We start from the raw sequence: 19,654 nt of genomic DNA on the forward strand, positions 1-19,654 counted from the left end.
GGGGGGGGGGGGGGGGGGGGGCGGACGGTAGCGGGCGAGTTGGCGAAACCAAATATGTATTTCGCAGCTGCTTTGATCACCTTCGCGGCGAAAACGCCCACAGCAAACGAAAGGAGGTGGCGGTGATGGCGGCGGCGGGAAACGCGAAGCGAACTCGTACGCTCCCCTTTCCCAAGTCCGTGTAATTTTTGTTTTCCTTATTCTCCGTTCTCTTTTCTTCCGAAAATGCGAATCCGCGAATTAGGATAAACGTGGGGGCCGTTTCTCTAAATTTAATCGCGCCTGAACCTCTTTATACTGACAAGAGAAGATCCCGAGGTGATTCACTAGTTTTGGTTCAAAACTTATGCTGACACATTGTATATGATGTCACTAAGACAGAATGTAAGTTATAGCCCCTATCTTGACGATATAACAAAATAGTAGTATAATAATTTTTCTATTTTTCAATTTATTTTTCAAATATGATTCGGCCATATTGGGTTGGCTATTTTTTATTTCTCCTTTTTCATATCGAATTCGACTTTTTGTAATCATACAGATTTAATTTGATTTCTTTATCTTTCTTTACATATGAAAAATAAGTTGCAAAATAAAAAAATATATTATACCGCCATTTTATTATATCACAAAAAGGGACTGTAACTTGCATTCTGTCTTAGTAACACCATGTACAATATATCAGCGTAAGTTTTGAACTAAAACTAGTGAATCACCTCGGGATCTTTCCTTGTGAGAGAAAAATGGTATATATATGCCATAAATAAATCTAGAGATGTGTACTTATTAAGAAAACAATTCGCTCTGTCACTTTAAAATACCTCTGTACTGAAAAAACAAAATAGTGGATCTAAAATTACACATATATGTGTGTGTGTGTGTGTATAAGTACATTTGTAATTATTATCACATAGAGGAATAATTACCATAAATTATCAGGAAAAACTATTTTTTAAATTAAATCTTATTCTAATATTAGTGGCAATAATTTTGTATGCATGTTACTACCGTTGTCGTGCTAGAACAATCAAAAAATATAGTTGGAGCCAAAAATAACTGTAATTTTGGATCCACTATTTTGTTTTCTCAGTACAGAGGTATTTTAAAGTGACAGAGCGAATTGTTTTCTTAATAAGCACATATCTCTAGATTTATTTTTTATTTATTGCCATTTCCTTTGAGGAATTTTGCAAGATAGGATGCTAAATATATCCAATTTGGACTTGATAGGAGTAAAAAATATAATACGTCCACAACGAACAAAGGAAGGATGATGATGGTGGCGGCGTAGTGGTGGCGAAGGAAAAAATTAAGCGTACAAATTAAGCGTTAAATTAACTCGTACGCTCCTCTTTCCAAGCTCCTTAACCTTATAGTCGTCGCATGAGGTCTTTAAAAGAATATTATATCCAAAATAGTCTTCTTTTATATTTTACATGAACCCAAAAACCTAATTAAACAAAGAAAATATTTAAATTCTCAACATAAAAGATATAAAATAATTTTTTATATTAGGATCTCTCAAGATCCCATGCGTCGATTCGTGTTCGAAAAGTAGCACGACGACTGTAGAGTTCAACAACTTCTTCCGAAAATGTAAATTCGTGAATCAGGATATGTGTGCGCGCCGTTTCTTCAAATTCAATTACACTTAACTCTTCAGCGATAATTTAAGATGACTGCGCGATTCCCTCTAAGACTAGCTTTTTTCTTTTTTTTTTTTAATAAACATATCTAAATATATTTTATTGCTATTTTCTTCGAAGAAGTTTGAAAAATAAAATACAAAATCTGACTTGTGCTTGCTATGAATTGAAAAGAATATAATAGTTTAAGTGAGTCAAGAGGAATTTAATATTTCACCACAAAATTTTCCGGGCATACCGGCGCTTAAGGGATTAAGAAGACTACAGCTTTTGACATTTCTATATTTGCTCGTTTTTATCATTCCTGTTCTTAACGTCGCTTTCATTAACGTCGCGTCGAGCTAATGTGAAGATTAAAATGTCGCGACATCGCGAACGATGTTCGCACATCGGCGAATATTTACGTTTGGTAAGTTACGTATAGTGATAATTCCACACGATACTAGAGCTGTCACGATCATCTCGCTGTCGAAAATAAAATGGACACCGGTGGTATCCGACGAGAGCATTTTCAGCGAGTCACATCTCACCGCTGCTCGCAAATATTCAACTTGATGCTTGATTGAAGGGTATCCTGCACGCGGCTAAAAATATCCGCGCACGTTCGCACACACACGCGCGCGCACGTGCGTGCGTCAGCGGACTTCTGTGCGCGCATGAAAAGCAAAAACAAAATGGTTTGATATAAGATCTATAACTCGCGCGATATCTCTTCTTTTCACGCGTTACTCGTAAATGTCACGCGCGGTGGTAGATCCGTTTCAAGCGTGCGACTGGCTGTAACTTTATTGCTTCCCACCGCCCTGTGCGCTAAAAAAAAAACTGGTAATCGTTAAATATATTTGTCTGCAGAATTTAAGTAAAAAGTCAGTAACTAATATCAAATATGATAATAATAACCAAATACATAGTATATTTGACGCACGCAGGACTTTCAATCACAGTGAAAAAAGATTTTAGCTAACAAATATTTAACATCTGTTATCAAGTATTTAATGACTACTATCGGATATTTGGTAAGTGTTAGGAAATCATTCAATTCTGTTTGATAAAATATTTAGTAATTATTAATATTTATCTTGCTAACGCATTTGGTGACTGTCAGCTGTATATTAATATATAATATATCACTTAGTGATATTCGTCGCATATCGACTGTTGTTGAGTTCTTTCCAATATTTGCTAGTAAATATAATATTGCCACACATGTCTTAAAAGTAACACATTACGAGCGTGAGAACACAAAGATATCGCATTGAAAAAAGGATTTGCTCGATAAAATAAAAATTCGGTTAAAATGAGATCAACTAAATATTTGGTAATTAAAACAAAAAAATTTAATTGCTGCTATTTTGCTTTACTTTCTCAGTAATATATTTAATTAGTTTAATATATTTGTCGTTGATATAAAAAATAAAAAAAATTAATAAATATCAAAAAATATTTTTAATTAATATTAAATTGAAAAATAAAAAAATTTTAAATAATATTAAATTGAAAAATAAAAAATATAAATGTGTTATGTGTTAAAGTAGTTTAAATAGCACGATGAGATTTTTCGAATAAACAATTTTCATCTCGAGCACAAGCTTTAGTTATAATTCAATAATTAAATATCTCATTTTCTGCTGCCAAAATTTGGTATTAAATTTTCAAAATCTGGTTTGACCACCTAAAATAAATGTATAGTTAAAACAATTAAAAATATTGGTTCTGAGAACTATACATTTACTTTATACAACTAAATTATTTTCTAATTATCACTTTATGATTCGCTTATGACTTATGACTGGATAATTTAGTAACAATTATCAAATTTTAGTATTTATTACAAAATCCTTTTTTCAGGATGACTTAGTGCTGTGAAGAATTATTTTGTCAAGGTGAATTTTTCTCGACAAATTCGACCAAGAGCGAAAGAATCGCCGGAGTACTTCATAAACGTTGCGTCGGATTTGCATAATTAACAAAAAAAACATTTTTTAATTTAGCATTGGGAATTAAGCGATTATTTTTCGGTTCACGTGAGATATTCGCGCGCACGTCAATTTCATTTAGTGCAATAAAGAAATTTCTGTCGGCTAAACATTAACGGGTACGCCGAATCGCCGAGTTAATACGTTCAAATTGCATCGGATGGTTTTTATATGGATGAATTTATCGGACGGCTTTATTCCATCATCGACGAATGAAAAAAAAGTCAATGGCCGATTGTAGCGTATTCGAGCAAATATCGCTTTCAAACGGGGCTCGCGCGGAAGATAAATGGCCCAAGTTTTAATAACATCCAAATAGCAGGCGGTGTCCACAGGGAAAATCCGAATTTATGAACCTCCGGAAGGATTTAATTTATTTAAATTTCGGACCGGTAAGCCAGGTTTTATAATCTTGATTTACCACACGGCTTTTCTCTTGTTACACGAGCGCACTCGCGCTCACGCACTTACCGGCTAGGCTTAAGCGAGCTGTTATCGCGGGCGCGTGTGCGTCCGTGTAACACGTGACATTTACTCGTGCCCGTTTTCGCATCGCGAAAAACCGATAAGCCGCGCGAAATATTTCGTACTGTGCAAAAATCTGATTAGGAAAAAGCGACGGGCGCTTTCGCGATCGAAATCGTTGATTCTTTACGCGCGACGCGCGCGCGGTAATCCGGAAAATATAATCGGACTTCGCGAAGTGCTAATCAGAGCGATTGTTAACACTACGAACGAATCGCGTACAAACTTCGGACTGTTTATACGCGGCCGATTTTTTTGACTAATCCCTCTTGGGGATGAACGTATTTCAAACGCCTCTGCGAATGCAGTCTCTAAATTTTTCCGAGTGAAACTTCACTCGAAAAGTGACCACTTCGAGTCGCTCGAATTCGAGTAATTTGTCATTCAAATAGAGTGAATTCTTCATTCTGAGTCATTGAACAAAAAAGACTTGGTAATAACTATTAACCTTTGGTATTTTTTGGGGCAAGACCACGATTTCCGGAGCGCCAAGTTTTGACAGCAGATTTTGCATCTATAAATGATTATAAAGAAAAGTGAAAAGGTGACGAAAGAGGCTATCTGCTTTATTTTAGGAAATATAGAGGTTTTTAAATGCAAATTTAGAAATCAATGACATAACATTTTTGACATTTGCAGACTATTTTCGCGTTATCCAGAATGCACCACGTGGAGGTATAGCCTGCTTCGCATTCCCTATGTGCAAATATAAGTGTATGTAAGTGTATAGGTGTATGTGTGAATATGCGTGTATGTATGTACGTTTGTTATGACACGGATAAGAACCCCATGATTCGTCACTCTTGCGGTATTTAGACTCCAAACCCTTCCAGTCATATGTATGAATATGTGTATGAATGTATATATATATATGTAAATTTTGGTAAAAATAATAATTCTAAATCTTCGCCTTACTAAATTAATAAGTCTACAATATACTAAAAATGGATACTGAAAAGATTAGCGAGGCCTCTATGCAAGGTAGAATGTATCATAAATATATCTATTAAATCTTCACTTTACTAAATTGATGAGCCTATAATATAAAAATGGATACTAAAAAGATTAGCATAGCGTCTATGTAAACTAAGATGTATTATGAATACCTCTCGAAAGCATTATATGTGTTTAAAATGCTATAGAATTTTCTTTTTCTTTTTATAAATGTTACTTTTGCACCACCGAGGAGGCTTTACTCTCTGCACTCCCTCTGATGTCCTTTCTCCCATATTAAAAGTCGAAAATAGTCTAAAACTAATAAAAACATATTTATGTTAATTTTGAAAGTTTCAACTAAAAACCTCTATATCTTGTAAAATAAAGCCACTTTTATCACTCTTTAACTTTGTTTATAATCGCTTGTAGATGCAGAATCTGTAGTCAAAACTTGGCGCTCCGGAAATCGTAGTATCTCCCTTTTTGGTTAAGTATCTTCTCAAAAATAAGAGGTGGTTAAATAATTTTAAAGATATATAAAAAAGTGAGAAATAGTGTAAGATATGAAAAAAGTTACAATTATTTTTCTAGTAACATGCATTAGTGTGCGTCTATCAGTTGTATGATATGTTTATAAACACATGCCTGACACGGGTCGTCCCAGCCAAAAATGTAAATACATCAAAGCGCGAAAAACGATTGTTTTTTCATGGGTTTTTGAACATTATGTAAGCTTGATTGATATTCTCTTGGTACAGTGCCAAAACTGTATGTATATAAAAACCTTGGTAACAGATACCAAGCGTTGTTAAAGGCTATTTGTTAATGCTTACTAAATTATTCACTTACATATTTATATTCATTATACGTATACATATTATATAATATTCATTACATATACATATTTATATGTTAAGTTGAAACTATTTCACCAAAATATTTAGTAACTATTATCCAGGCGAACTGAATATTATCAAATCCTTTTTTCAGTATATACTTCATCGTCGGAGGATCATGTTTGCTCTGAACATTCGTTTATACAGAGTCAGAATTGACTCTAATTCTGAGTGAAACGTTCGTTCTTGCGATTTTGAGTAGCAGTGTTTTTACTATCGTTTCGAGTGGAAATACTGCCACTTTTCACTCGTTCTGAGTGAGATTCCACTCGAAGAAATTTAAAGAGAAAACATTATGCACTGGCGCGGTATAATCTCGCCGTAATTCTTCCCGCGAATTGCATAGAAATCGCCTTTGATTTTATCCATTTTCTTGATCTATTGTGTTTTTCCAGCGACTGATGTTTAAAACAGCAGACCGGGCCGGGCTTTCGGAAAGCAGAACGTGCATCTCGTGCGCGCGCACACATACCGTAATAAAAAGCTCTTAACGGTACAGATCGCAGAGTTATCTGAAAACTTCCGCGATCGGGTCGCAGTTCAAGCACGGGGAAAACATGCTGCGAGTATAAACCCATTAATCACCGAAGTGGAAGGAGGCGTACCTATGACTGATGAGATACTTAACTTAACTCGCATCTAGGTGGGTTGAAGATCGCTAACGCTCAAAAAGAAGAACCAATCGACTTCGTTTCCACCGCCGACGTTCGCGCCCGCATACATCATCCGGTCTGAGTGATTTTCAAACTCTCGTGTATACTGACCTGCACAGAACAAAGAAAACAACAGATATGAGATGTAGCAGAAATTTGATACTATATGGCTCTTTTTCTCCTTCTCATCCTGGAGACTCGGAAAACTTTCAAAGAGTGTGGCCAAACTGCCATAAGTATTTAGCCCCATTTTTTGTAAGTTTGAAAATGATCATAATTTTGATATTTTCTGAAAGCTTATTGCGAGTAGACTCGAAATATATAAGAATCAAGGTGGCGCTCTATATTGTTTCAAAGAAAAATGGCCCAAAATAGTTTTACTTCCGAAACATGGCGTCATATGCCTTACAAAAACAAAAAATTTTGGCTCGAAAAAAAAAAATATCTCGAATCGCGCTTGATCTTGATAATAGAATAAGCATGAACATATTTAATAAGGCTTCATTGATATGGATTCGATTATCGCTCTAGTGAAAGCATGGTTCCGCTTTTTGTAGGAGTTTGTTTGTTTGTAACGTTGTAATGATGTGGAGCACCACCTTGATATTTATATATTTGGAATCTACTCGCAATAAGCTTTAAAAAAAAAAACCAAAATTATGACCATTTTCAAACTTACAAAAAATGAGGCTAAACTTGGCCACATTCTTTCTCCAGGAAAGCATAATAATCTCGGATCTACATAAATCTACATAAATCGCTTCGTCAGACGCAGGGAACATTAAAAACATAACGATATAAGCACTAAAGGAGGTGATTATGTGGAGAAATAGAATAAACTGTTTGTCTAAAAAAATATAAAAAATTAAATAAAATGTTTTCTTGATTTTTAAAAGCTAAATATAAGTACAGTTGATGATCACCAAATATATTTCATTGTTTTAATAAGATAAATATTAATAGTTACCAACCATTTCATCAAACAGAATTGAATGGTTTCCTAACACGTACCAAATATCATATAGCAGTCATCAAATATTTGGTAACAGGTATTAAATATTTGGTAGTTATTACAAAAATCTTTAGTTCATTTGACTAAACAGATGTCTTCGTACATCAAATCTACTATATATTTGATTATTATTTATTGGTATATTTATTATTATTGGTATTAGTTACAAAATTTTTATTTAAATTTTCTAACTAAATACAGTCCTTATTAGTTCTTGTTAGTCCTTGTTAGAATTTCCGATTTATTCAATTCTAGAGTCGCATAAGAAACCTCGTTTTATATTTTTAATACAATTACCCCCTCTCCCAGTCTTTTTTCTCAAAGTATAATTGCTACCTCCCTTTCTTATTTCTACGTTCACTTAACGCACAGCGCGCTATCGACGTTTCTATCGGAAGAAAGAGCATGAAACGCTTGTATCGGGATAGGCGCGTCCTCCGCAGAAAGAATTTAGCGCGTTATTCGCGCGGACGGCCGGCGAAGTTTATTCGTATCTCTCTTTCTCTTTTCCTTCCCTCTCGCTCCGCAGAGTTAAGTAATTGGAAGGCCCGGCTACGGTGATTTATCACCGGCTCCTTGACGCACGAAAGGGCGAAGGGTTAGAGGCGACCGGCTTCTCAAGCGGAGATTGTTGCCGCGTTGACCAATGATCGATCGTTACGATAGGTGCAGCGCGTATGTTGCGAGCAACCGTGTGTTGCTGATCCTCACTACAACGGATGGTGATTAAGTGATTTCCGCGAGAAGAATCGCGAGACGAATCCGCCGCGATGTCGGCCTATACGTCGATATAGGGGAATAGAACGGTCGGGCGACGTAGAGCATCGCGCCACTCTCTAGTCCATCGTGCTTTTAGGTCAGAACGACATCAAGAAACTGCGCAGGGAGAACGAGCAGCTGCGCAGGGAGATATGGAGCCTCAGGGACGAGTACGACAAGCTTGAGGAGATCCTGAAGAGACAGAAAATTCGCGGCGAAAGCGAAGAGTACGAGGTGAGTTGTACATCGAACGAGCTTTAATTCACGCGACCCACCGATTATCGTCTCCTGCGAGCACGAAGCTCGCAAAAGCTTGAGCTATAAAAACGTGTTTTTCAAGAGATTTCATCGTGAAGATGATATGAGTTTTAGTACACGAAAAAACAATATGGTTGATCCATACAGAAATCTGGTTGTGCCAACCAGATTCAATAGTAAAATACGGAACAACTATTTATGTGGTTGCTGTAACCAAAGAACAATGGCTGAGTTACTTATGTTGCAGCAGTGATAATACATGATTAATACAAACGCGGCTCATTACGCAGCAACTACAAATGTATATTTATACACTGAGAGAAAAGACTGGTAACTATAACAAACTGCATTTAGTTACAGAAATTCGTTGAATCCTTAGTAACTAATACTAAATATGATAATAATTACCAAATATTTAATAGATCGGGAGTATGATGTAATTGCATTCACAGTAACATCAATTAAATAATTTAGTAATAGTTACTTAATATTAAATATTTAATATGAAATATATTACAGTTATGAACAGTTATTTGATAATTGTTATGAAATTGTTATATCCCATGTAATAAAAAATTCAGTAGGTACGAGTTCTATTTTGTTACCAGTATAAGTATGTTTTGTTGCAGCACAACGAAAAATTCATTCATTTGTAGCTATTACATCATTTATATTACATCAATATCTATTATTACAGATGGTTGGTTGAACCTACCAAAAATTTTGTAACTACTACAAAATCGCTTATTTTGCTCAACTATTCAATAAGTTTTATTTACCAAATATATTCTGGAAGCAAATAAATTTTACTTCTGTCAAATAAATAATTTATTTTACAGAACTAAATTAATTAACAAGTATTGCCATGGCTTTGGCCCGCTATATTTACGTCTACCATTTAGTAATAGTAACCAAATTTTGATAATATTTACTAAATTCTTCTCTCAGTGTACACTCAGAACCAGTTTTCACATGTATACATCTCTAGCTGTGCGCGTAGTGAATTGCTTTTGTTTTCTAACATCGCTGCTTTGCAATATAGCATTGATTAATGCAACTATATCGATATTTAGCTTGTCTATGCAAAATGATCCACTTACTAATTTCTGGTTGTCACAACCAGATCACGCGCAACTTCATTGATGTAGTTGACATACCAAAGTAAGTAAGTCAAATCAACCATACACATAACTATCATACAAAGATATGTAGAATGATGCAGCTATTTGCTTACAACTAAATATTTTTTGTTAGGTGCACCACATCTATTTTTTCCGTGTTATGAGTTACTATGAATACTATGAGTTACGTGACATTCGATCTGTGTAACCTCTTGTCTTTAAATTGTAAATTTACATAATTCCGAGTAGAAATATAGCTAGTTTGCTAATTAGTTAGCCTGAATCAAAAACTATAATAGCTAGCTAAAGAGAGATTAAATTTTCTAGCTCTTTATTAATTCATCACTGGTTGGTAATTCATTGAAATACAGAATCAAATTTGTGATCTAGCCATTACATATAAAATATGATAAAGTAGGTGGCGTTGTCTATTCTAGAGAATACATAGTCTAACTACTATATCATCACTAGTGTTTTAAAATTAGGTAACAAATGAAAATTGAGATTACGTTAATTTCATAAAAATCTAAAAAACAGAATTTAACGTAACATTACTGTTACATTCTAACAACTACTTATGGCTTTTCATTTCAACTAAAACTTCGTTTGTTTATTCATCAGCTAACTTATTTACTCAATCACTGGAAGAAATGAGCGTTACATTACTGGCTACATTAATGACACATAGTCGATTTGCAAAGGTTACATTTCTTATGGTTCATATGACATGCATATTTACTATATGAATATGACGAAGTAGAAATTCGAAAGAAATGTAAAACAAAAGAGCAAACTTTGCTTAAAATAATAATTTGCTTAACATAATCATATAAAATATAATATGAAAATCTGAAAATAACTCCCAACAAGTTTCTTGCTGCATTGATACAACACAGAATTTGTATTAGAATTTATATTATACAATATAATGTAAATTTAATGATGAATTCAATACAGTATATTTGACTCATAAATATCATTGAAATAATTGTAAAAGATCCATCACATCGATTGTCTCATGTCGTGCTAGTCTATCTGGATAGACACCGAGATACAATTTCTATTAGGGACACTCCGCATGACTTCGTTAAATGAAAACGTTAAACCGTGCCAATTTCAATGACCCAGCAGAGAAATCTCGTTCGTATCTTTCGTGAGAATTCGCTGGTAACCCACGATCGAAGCGCAATTACGCGAACGTTACAGACAACTTATACTTAACGTTACAATCAATAACAGATCGAAACCTGTCGGAAATTGCAGGATCGCTCCGAGGAGGATGAGGGCCCGCAGTCGGACTTCTCTTGCGAAGAGGACGAGGACGTTGAGCATGAGTACGAGGGGGATAAGGAGAAGACGGCCAAGGGCTTTAACCAGGAGGAGCAGCTAGAGAACGCGGAGAACCAGAAGATCTCCTTCGAGAAGATGAGCAGCAGTCTGCATCGGTTGCACGTGGAGTTCGACGATCTGTCGGTCGTCGACGAGGAGGAGGAGCTCAAGAAGGATAAGGAAAGGAAGGAGACGACCCCATCGCTGGAGGAGCAGAGGAGCGACGGTGCCTGGCATCTACCACCGCCGTTCCTCGGCCCCCGGCAACTTCACGATAACATCCCGTTTTATCCAGCCACGTACGAGCCGACGGGCGCTTTCAGCGGAACCAGTTATTACACTGAGTGTCCGTTCGAGTTCCCAAATACGGTTGATTTAATGCTACCTACGGACGCATTACTGGCTTCGCCCTGCTCGGGATTACAGACCGATCCATTGATCCCGCTGGCCGGCTTAGACTCCAGATCGCTGGATCAAGCGGTCGAGTTGATGCTACCTCGAATCCACGTCCCGCCCGTCGGTTGGCAGAACGATGTGGTACCTCCGCCAGCTTATTCCGGCACGAACATCATTCCCGGCGAGATGCAAGCGACGGGAGTGCCGGACTCGAAGATGACTTCACCAGCGACTTCGATGTCGTCCGACGTTTGCGGCTTCTTGAGACGAAAAAGCGCGAAGCAATCCACGAGGATCCCTCTGGGGGACTCGCGAACGCGGCTTTCGAGTCCCGAGGAAACGGCCGGCAGGAACGCCTGGAACGTGGACTCTATCAACGGGAAAGACGCAATGATACACGCGGGGGGTGTCGCATCGGCTGAGAATCGAATCGCCGGAGAGATCACAGCGGTATCCACCGTGCCGGAGAGGCCGAGGCACTTCTTCGCGCCGTTGCCGAGCAAAGTGAAGAAGCAAGAGGAGGAGTCACCAACCGCCAGCAACAATCACTTCGGGACCGGGACTAGTTCAAGCAGCGGCAAGACAGCCTCCACGGTGATCTCCCGTACGAATCCCTTCGCAGGGCAGAAAGGTTCGGCGGACATCTACGTGAACGGCGCGGTGGCTTACGACGGCGAGGACGTCCCGAGGGACGAGCCGAGGACATTCCTGAGCACTGACAATCTGCTGCTCGCGGAGCACAGTTGCAGAGTTGCTTCAAGTAGCGGGCAGCTGACGAAATCGGTATCTTGCCAAGATCTCTCGAGCGAGTGTCAGAGCGCGGCGCAACAGTCGAAGCTAAGTCACGCCGACGGCAAGTCCCAGATGCTCACCAAGAGCGACAACACGTTAGACAACATAACGAACGGCTCCTCCGAGCGACCGTACAAGAGTCACCTGAACGTGACACTGAAGATTCCTCGGCACGAGGAAGCGCCAAGTCCCGAGACTCCAGAGATACCCAACTTGCCGTCGATAGATTACCGTCTCTTCAAGAACCCCTTTCTGAGGAACTTCGACAAGCTCTGCCCCAAGTATTGTGCGGAGCCGAGTCCTCCCGCGACCAAACCGCTCTCCGTTCAAGTGAACGACGACGGTGTCGCTTATCAGTACAATGTGCCCGCTTATGGACGCGCTGTGCATCTGGACGAGAGGCTTCACCTGCCCGACAAGAACCGTCTGTTGATCCCCAGCGATCAACTGATGAGCGGCAAGCAAGACATTCAAGTGACCTCCTTCGAGAGGCCGAGTCCCTGCACCTTGATACCTTCCGCCACGTCGTACGATCTGTCGACGTTGCGACGACTAAACGCGAGCCGATATCTGCAGAGTCAGAGTCCGTATCAGAGCGTGCCGTTCGTGGCGTCGCGCGGTCAGTTTTATCCGCAGAGAGCAGGCGGGATGGTGTACTACGACAATGTCGCGAGCAAGGTACCGGCGCAGACACAGACGTCAATCGACGGCGACTCGCATCACGAGGACGAGCATCCGGATGAGGAGACGACGAGCGCGCCGAATTCGCCCAGTGGACAGAGACGGAAGAGAGTCGTGAAGAGGGACAAGGCTGCGGATCAACGACCGCTGTCGCCGGCGGCGCAACGAAGGCTGAGGAAGCAGAGCAGCGTCACGTCGACGGACACCCCCGATTCGCCGGGGAAAACGGCACGGAAAAGGATGAGGAAGCTGAGCACGACTACAACGTCGGACGCGCAGGAAGACAAGAACGAGAGCCGGTCGTCGTCGTCGGGCCAGGACTCGCCGCGCAAGGACAAGCGGGTGTCTGTCTACATCAATTCCAAGAGACGATCGTCGCAGACGTCCCTGAAGACCTCGCGGAGCGGCAGTGTGGACGCGTCCAAGGACAAATACGCGGACGGCGGTGCATTGAGTACGGAACGCGAGAGGACGAACTCGGTCAGCAGTCGGGAAACCGCCAGTGTGAAAGCTCGCAAGACGAGTACCAGTAGCGGTAATGTGCCGTGGTGCGCGTGTTGGGGGAATGGTTGCATTTAATCATAGTTGTGTATTCAGTTCCGTTCAGGGACGTGACTAGTAGGCATGGACAAGTTAAGGAAGGATGAAGCGTTGAGTGATTCTGATGCCAAAGAGAAATATTCAGAGTATAAGAATGGCAAATTGAGAAAATATCGCTTGAATAGGGATTAACGCACTAGTCGCCATTTAGGATGAAGTCAGTTATTTTTGTGATCAACCGTATCAACACCTGTGAAACTAGTCTTACTTCTGTAGATACGAAAAGAGGGACTGCACGAGAGACAATAATGTTCGATAGGTTCCGCATAGAAATTTCTATTTTCTCAAATGCAGGTTAGATTCAAATCAGAATACCTAACTGTTCCAAAACAAATTATTTGACTACGATACCAATTGGAAATCTCATTCTTACCCCAAACATGGGTTTCCTGTCTAGAATTGGAACACTGAGAGAAATTATCCGATAAAAAAATTAATAAACGGATAATTTCTCTCAACAGAACTATTAAAGAACAGAACAGAAATATTAAGGAAACTCGAGTTTTTTAAGCAGAAATATTAAGAAAACTCGAGTTTTCTGCATCAGTTTCATTAATACAATAAAGACTATACAAATGTTTTCTCTGACTTACATTGTTCCATGTTAAAATAATTACCATGTTAAAATACATTTTCGTTTTATATGTAATATAGGATACATTTGTATATCTGAGGATATAACATGACGATTTTATACATTTGTAAGTCAGGAGAATTTATCGGATATTTATGTATATTTTTGGCTTTCTTAGGTTGAACGCTTTCTATTACAATTTCTTCATAATGCTTTTTTTCGCAAACACTTTGAATATTTGTACTCTTTACAAGTATGTATATACGTATACTTATAACGAGTATATACTCAAAGTGTTTCATATATTTTGCTCAATTTTAGTTTAAAATGTAAACCAAAACAAATCTTTGGAAAACGTTGAAGATGACCAAATGGGATGAGTCTTCTATTTAGACTATCATGTTCAAAACATTACACTTCTAACCTGCATAGATTAGAACCTATGATTATTGTGGGAAATCGGTTTGGATCCCAATTAGATCCTAAAGTATTTTCTATGCGTGGTATTACCACAAGTATTAGTAGCAACGAGTCGCGCGTGTTATTGCTTGTTATCATGCATCGTCAGCCTAGGAAATTGAATACCCGCCGCAACCGAATACTCCAAGATCAGGAGCGCGCACCTCCCGTCCGGCGATTCGCTCCCTCGAGAGGCGATCAGCCTCTGTCGGGTGCATACCGAGGCACCTAATTACGCCATTGATCCCACCTAGATGCGATTCGACGTGTGCATATTTGATCGTATGCATCTCGCCAAACGGTAAAATAGCCAGCCATCGGCTGTGATACGGTCGTCCTTATTTATTTAAGGCAACTACGATTTGTGTCAACAGCGAGAGATTCTTGCTTTCTGATTCTCGGCCGTGAGAGAGGCCAGACCGACTGAATAATTCGAAGGACAAATACCAAAGGGAAATGCTGATGGGCCCCGGAGTGAATTCAAGAAGGAAGAACCCTTAACCCCTCCGCAGCCGTTGCAAGAGAACCGCCACTGTAGCTGGTAGTGGAGATCGTAAAATAAGCACAGACAGCGGTACTGTTGCGACGTCCTAGCGCGGGCCTGACTGTCGGCCGGGGTGACAGTTGTATCTAAACTGGTTCTGCCAAGAGACTACGAAGGCGAGCCTGCGTCCGCTCTTAAGGCAAATTTGCCGGAGTCCGCGCGAGCATGTCCTAAACGCGCGCGTCGTGGACAATAGTACGCGGCTCTGCTCGAATTATGTGGCTTCCCTCTGACGGCGTGCAACGATCCATGCTTAAGTTTCGAGAGAGAGTTTCAGATAGCTACGTCAAATAGGTAATTATATCAGACATCTCTGTATACGAGACGTATATGTACATATATATGTATCTTCAGCAGTCTATTATTTATTGTTCTTTGGAGTACGGATACGAACGTTCAGGTTTACGACGAGTGAGGAAAAAAGCGTATAATTAGAAATTAGTGTTAGAAAATCGTTGTTAAGATCATTCTACGTGGTCGTAAGTAGTTGTAAGTAAAGACAATCAATCAAAATAAAGCAATCAGTGAATAAAAAATTGATTAATTGACTCTTACGTTCACGACCATGCAATTGTGGAATGGTCTTTACACAAATGTATCGTTCACTCATAGCTTATTAATTAATGTTACACGTATATTATTTTATAATTATGTGGCGTAAGAAAGTGTATTATTATTTTGTAGTTATGCTGTGCGCACACAAAACACAGGATTCAAGGAAAGAAATGTTGTATACGAAGTAACAAGTATTTGTCGTTCATTAATGTCGTGTAATTTATGGCACTTTCGATGTTTTAGTTCGTAACAGGGAAATGGTGAATTACTACGGCGAGATTGGCAATGAGTATTCCACGCATTTACGTAGGCAGATTAGTGTTTAAAGTAACGACGACGAGAGACAGCAGATGTACATAAAGTAATCGCGTGCTGTAGTATATTCTTATACTAGTATTCTTGTATGTTCTTTTGATAACTAATTTATACTCGTTAATACAGTCCAGCTATTTGATAAAAGGGTTTGTATTAATTAAAGTTATTCGTCAATTGTTATCGCGAACGATATGGCCAGCCGTCTCTATAACCCTGAGACACATTGATTATCCGCTTCCGTGAAATTTATTAATGAGCTAAGGAATACAAGTGAAACTCAGCGGCAAAGTTCGCGATTACCTCTTCTCGAAAACTTTCCCGTTATGCTATCCCCGTCGTTGAACTACGTAAAGATAAAAGGAGTGGAGTACGAGTGGAGGAACGGAGGACATAATGGAAAAACATATAATTAAAATTGTATATTGTACATTACCTCCAGGCAAAAAATATGATCTTAATTACGACACATCACGGTTGTCTCGCGGATTGACTCGCGACCATAATTGTCCCTTTTAGGATATAATCGAAAATTAGGCAGTCAGCCTTTCGCGTTTAAAGTAATCACCGCGCGGAATGTGAATTTCGCACTCGTTTCTCTCTCGCAATCGTTTTAATTCCATTCTCGTGTCTCTGGCACGACGGACATATTTGTCCGAGCGGATCTTTAATTATGTGCGTAACGTTGAATCTTTTGAGGCTGACGCGTTATTGAATCACACGGCCATTTATTCTGCGGGATAGACCGTCCCAAATATTAATTAATCTCGAATATAAAAAGCGCGCCGCGCCACGAACAATTTCGTGGCGCACGCGATTCTGGGAAAAGCCAGTTGGATCGCATACTGGTGTGTTAGCGACGAGGGCGGCAAGGAAGATTGTCGGTGCAATTAAAATGCAAATCATCCCTTTTCCCGCGGCCCGTCCGCTAGACCATCTTTCCAGGAGGTCCTCTCGCGTCCTCGCAATCCTACACCATAATGGTAACGCCGTCACCGATTAACTTAGAACTAGTTTAGGAGCGACTCTCTACTCGGCTCGACACGACTCGACTCGACTCCGCTTGGCTGCGCGAAGCACACAAGGAGCAGGAACAGGACTCGGTATTTCTCTCCCTCCCTTTCTCATACACACACACACACACACACACACACACACACACACACACACACACACACACACACAGTCTGTCTCTCTCGCAAAGTGGCACGTAAATGGAAGATGGCACGCTAATACGATCTAACATCATTTGCAAATGTCACAGCGAGACGTGCTCTCGGCAAGCAACGCGCAAGGTACGTGAAAGAGAGAGAGAAGGAGAGAAAGAGAGAGAAATAGAGAAATGCGTTTCGTCTTATCATAAGAGGAATAGACCTCGCGCTGCGACGAATATGGAAATTATAACTCAGAACCTCTAAGATTATCTCGACACATTACGCGCTGAGGAATTCGATAATCTGTGTCGATTATCGCCAACGCGTGCAAGTTGACGCAGCCGTGAAATATAATTAGAAAAGAAAGAAAGAGAGAGAGAGAGAGAGAGAGAGAGAGAGAGAGAGAGAGAGAGAGAGAGAGACTGATAAATATATATTATACATATTTTATATATATATATATATATATATTATATGTATAAAAAATTATATATTTGCACACAAAAAGAACATGCAGATTTTGTCTGACTAAAAATTCGCGAGGAAGATGGAGACACCGAGAATTCAAATTTTGTCCATCGTATTCCGAATATATAACTGAACATTTATATTCTATCATTCGCATATCGAAAATAAAAGTGTTCGACTGTGTTTCGATATCTCATGTGAACTTTTAGTTTACTTTCCATTGCGAATTTCTCTGCTCGAGAATATCCCCTATGGGAATTCTGCTATAGCTATGGACCCAAGTCGAAATTTTAGTTCTGCATTAATCTTACAAACCCTTTCAAGAAACAATCAAGAATCTCGAGATATAATACTATACTGATTGTTGGTTTTTGATTCTACAAATGATTAAGTAATGTGATTTTGTTAAAGAAAGAACCCAGTTAAAAATTTAATATTATATCATTTTAAATTCACATGTGTGTTAAGTTTTCACATTGAAGCCTAAGAAAAAATTTATTTAAATATTATTTAATATCTAATTATCTTAGAATATTCCACCCGCATTTAATATTTTATAATTTTTATTTTCAATATAAGCTATATATATTATTTATATAATTTCAATATAAGCTATATATATTATTTATATAATTAACTGCGCAGATATTACGATAAGCTAGTATTATATAATTCCATAAAAACTAAACAAACAAACAGACTTCTTTTTTTCATAATCTTTTTTTGTCGACGTTAGAAAATTTCCGATCAAATTTAAAAGAGTTGAGAAAATGCCATACAAAAGTACATGTAAGAAACAGTACGATTGGCCCACATATAAATCTGGTTATGTTAACCAGATTCAACAGTAAAATACGGAACAACTAATTATGTGGTTGCTGTAATCACAGAGCAATTGCTGAGTTACAGGCGATATCTAATTGTTCCAACCAGAGTGTACCTCATGGTAAATGTCAGCCTAACCGATTTCTACTTACCACAAGTAGATCACGCGCGACTACATCGATGCAACTGATGTACTAAAGTAACTGACAACGAGTCACATCAACCATACACATTACAATCACACAAAGATAACTAGGGTGATGTAACTACGTTGCTCACAACTTAATATTTCTGGTTATCATATCTTTTTTTCCGTGCACGATTCGATTGGAAACGTAGCGTTAATTAACAATGTTAATTGACGATATTATTTACTACACTAAAAAAAAGCAGTTGCATCGACGAAATTGGTGATCATCCGCTTTCAAAGAAATATTTATTGAATAAATGACGTGTTAGCGCAATAATAAATCGCGTTGAGATAGTCACTGACTAATCGCAATCATTGAATCATTGAATCTATTGATAACTCTCATCATAATATCTATATAATTCGTTCAGTCGACTAAACATTTTTGAACGAATTGTTTGTTCAAACAAAGTCTCATTAAATCAACCACTTTTTTCCTCAAACAACTCAACAATAGTCGATATGCGACTATCATTAGGTGATATATATTAATATAAGTACAGTTGATAGTCATCGAATATTTCGTTGCCTTATTAACTCTTTCAGGACGCACTGAGAGAAGAATTTAGTAAATATTATCAAAATTTGGTTACTATTACTAAATGATAGACGTAAATATAGCGGGCCAAAGCTATGGCAATACTTATTAATTAATTTAGTTCTGTAAAATAAATTATTTATTTGACAGAAGTAAAATTTATTTGCTTCCAGAATATATTTGGTAAATAAAACTTATTGAATAGTTGAGCAAAATAAGCGATTTTGTAATAGTTACAAAATTTTTGATAGGTTCAACCAACTATCTGTAATAATAGATATTGAAACGATGTAATAGCTGCAAATGAATGAATTTTTCGTTGTGCTGCAACAAAACATACTTATACTGGTAACAAAATAGAACTCGTACCTACTGAATTTTTTATTATATGGGATATAACGATTTCATAACAATTATCAAATATCTGTTCATAACTGTAATATATTTCATATTAA

The 19,654-nt window shown here is 38.3% G+C and overlaps 2 protein-coding genes across 8 annotated transcripts in view; one reads left to right on the forward strand and one right to left on the reverse strand.

Annotated features, from left to right (window-relative positions):
- Positions 1-15,900, forward strand: part of LOC116846246 — a 43,265-nt gene extending 27,365 nt beyond the window's left edge. For all 7 annotated transcript variants that reach the window (XM_032819827.1, XM_032819823.1, XM_032819825.1 and 4 more), the window contains 2 exons: positions 8,501-8,637; positions 11,046-15,900. In XM_032819827.1, the coding sequence (XP_032675718.1) occupies positions 8,501-8,637; positions 11,046-13,559 (2,651 nt within the window). In that variant the 3' untranslated portion in view covers positions 13,560-15,900. The remainder of the gene's footprint in view (positions 1-8,500; positions 8,638-11,045) is intronic.
- The window catches only part of LOC116846245 (tyrosine-protein kinase transmembrane receptor Ror), a 549,039-nt gene that overhangs the window by 445,985 nt on the left and 83,400 nt on the right, over positions 1-19,654 (reverse strand). The window lies entirely within an intron of this gene.

The sequence above is a fragment of the Odontomachus brunneus genome, unplaced genomic scaffold (assembly GCF_010583005.1).
Source record: "Odontomachus brunneus isolate Ranch 3 - 2012 unplaced genomic scaffold, Obru_v1 Obru_scaffold_062, whole genome shotgun sequence".
Classification (NCBI taxonomy): domain Eukaryota; kingdom Metazoa; phylum Arthropoda; class Insecta; order Hymenoptera; family Formicidae; genus Odontomachus; species Odontomachus brunneus.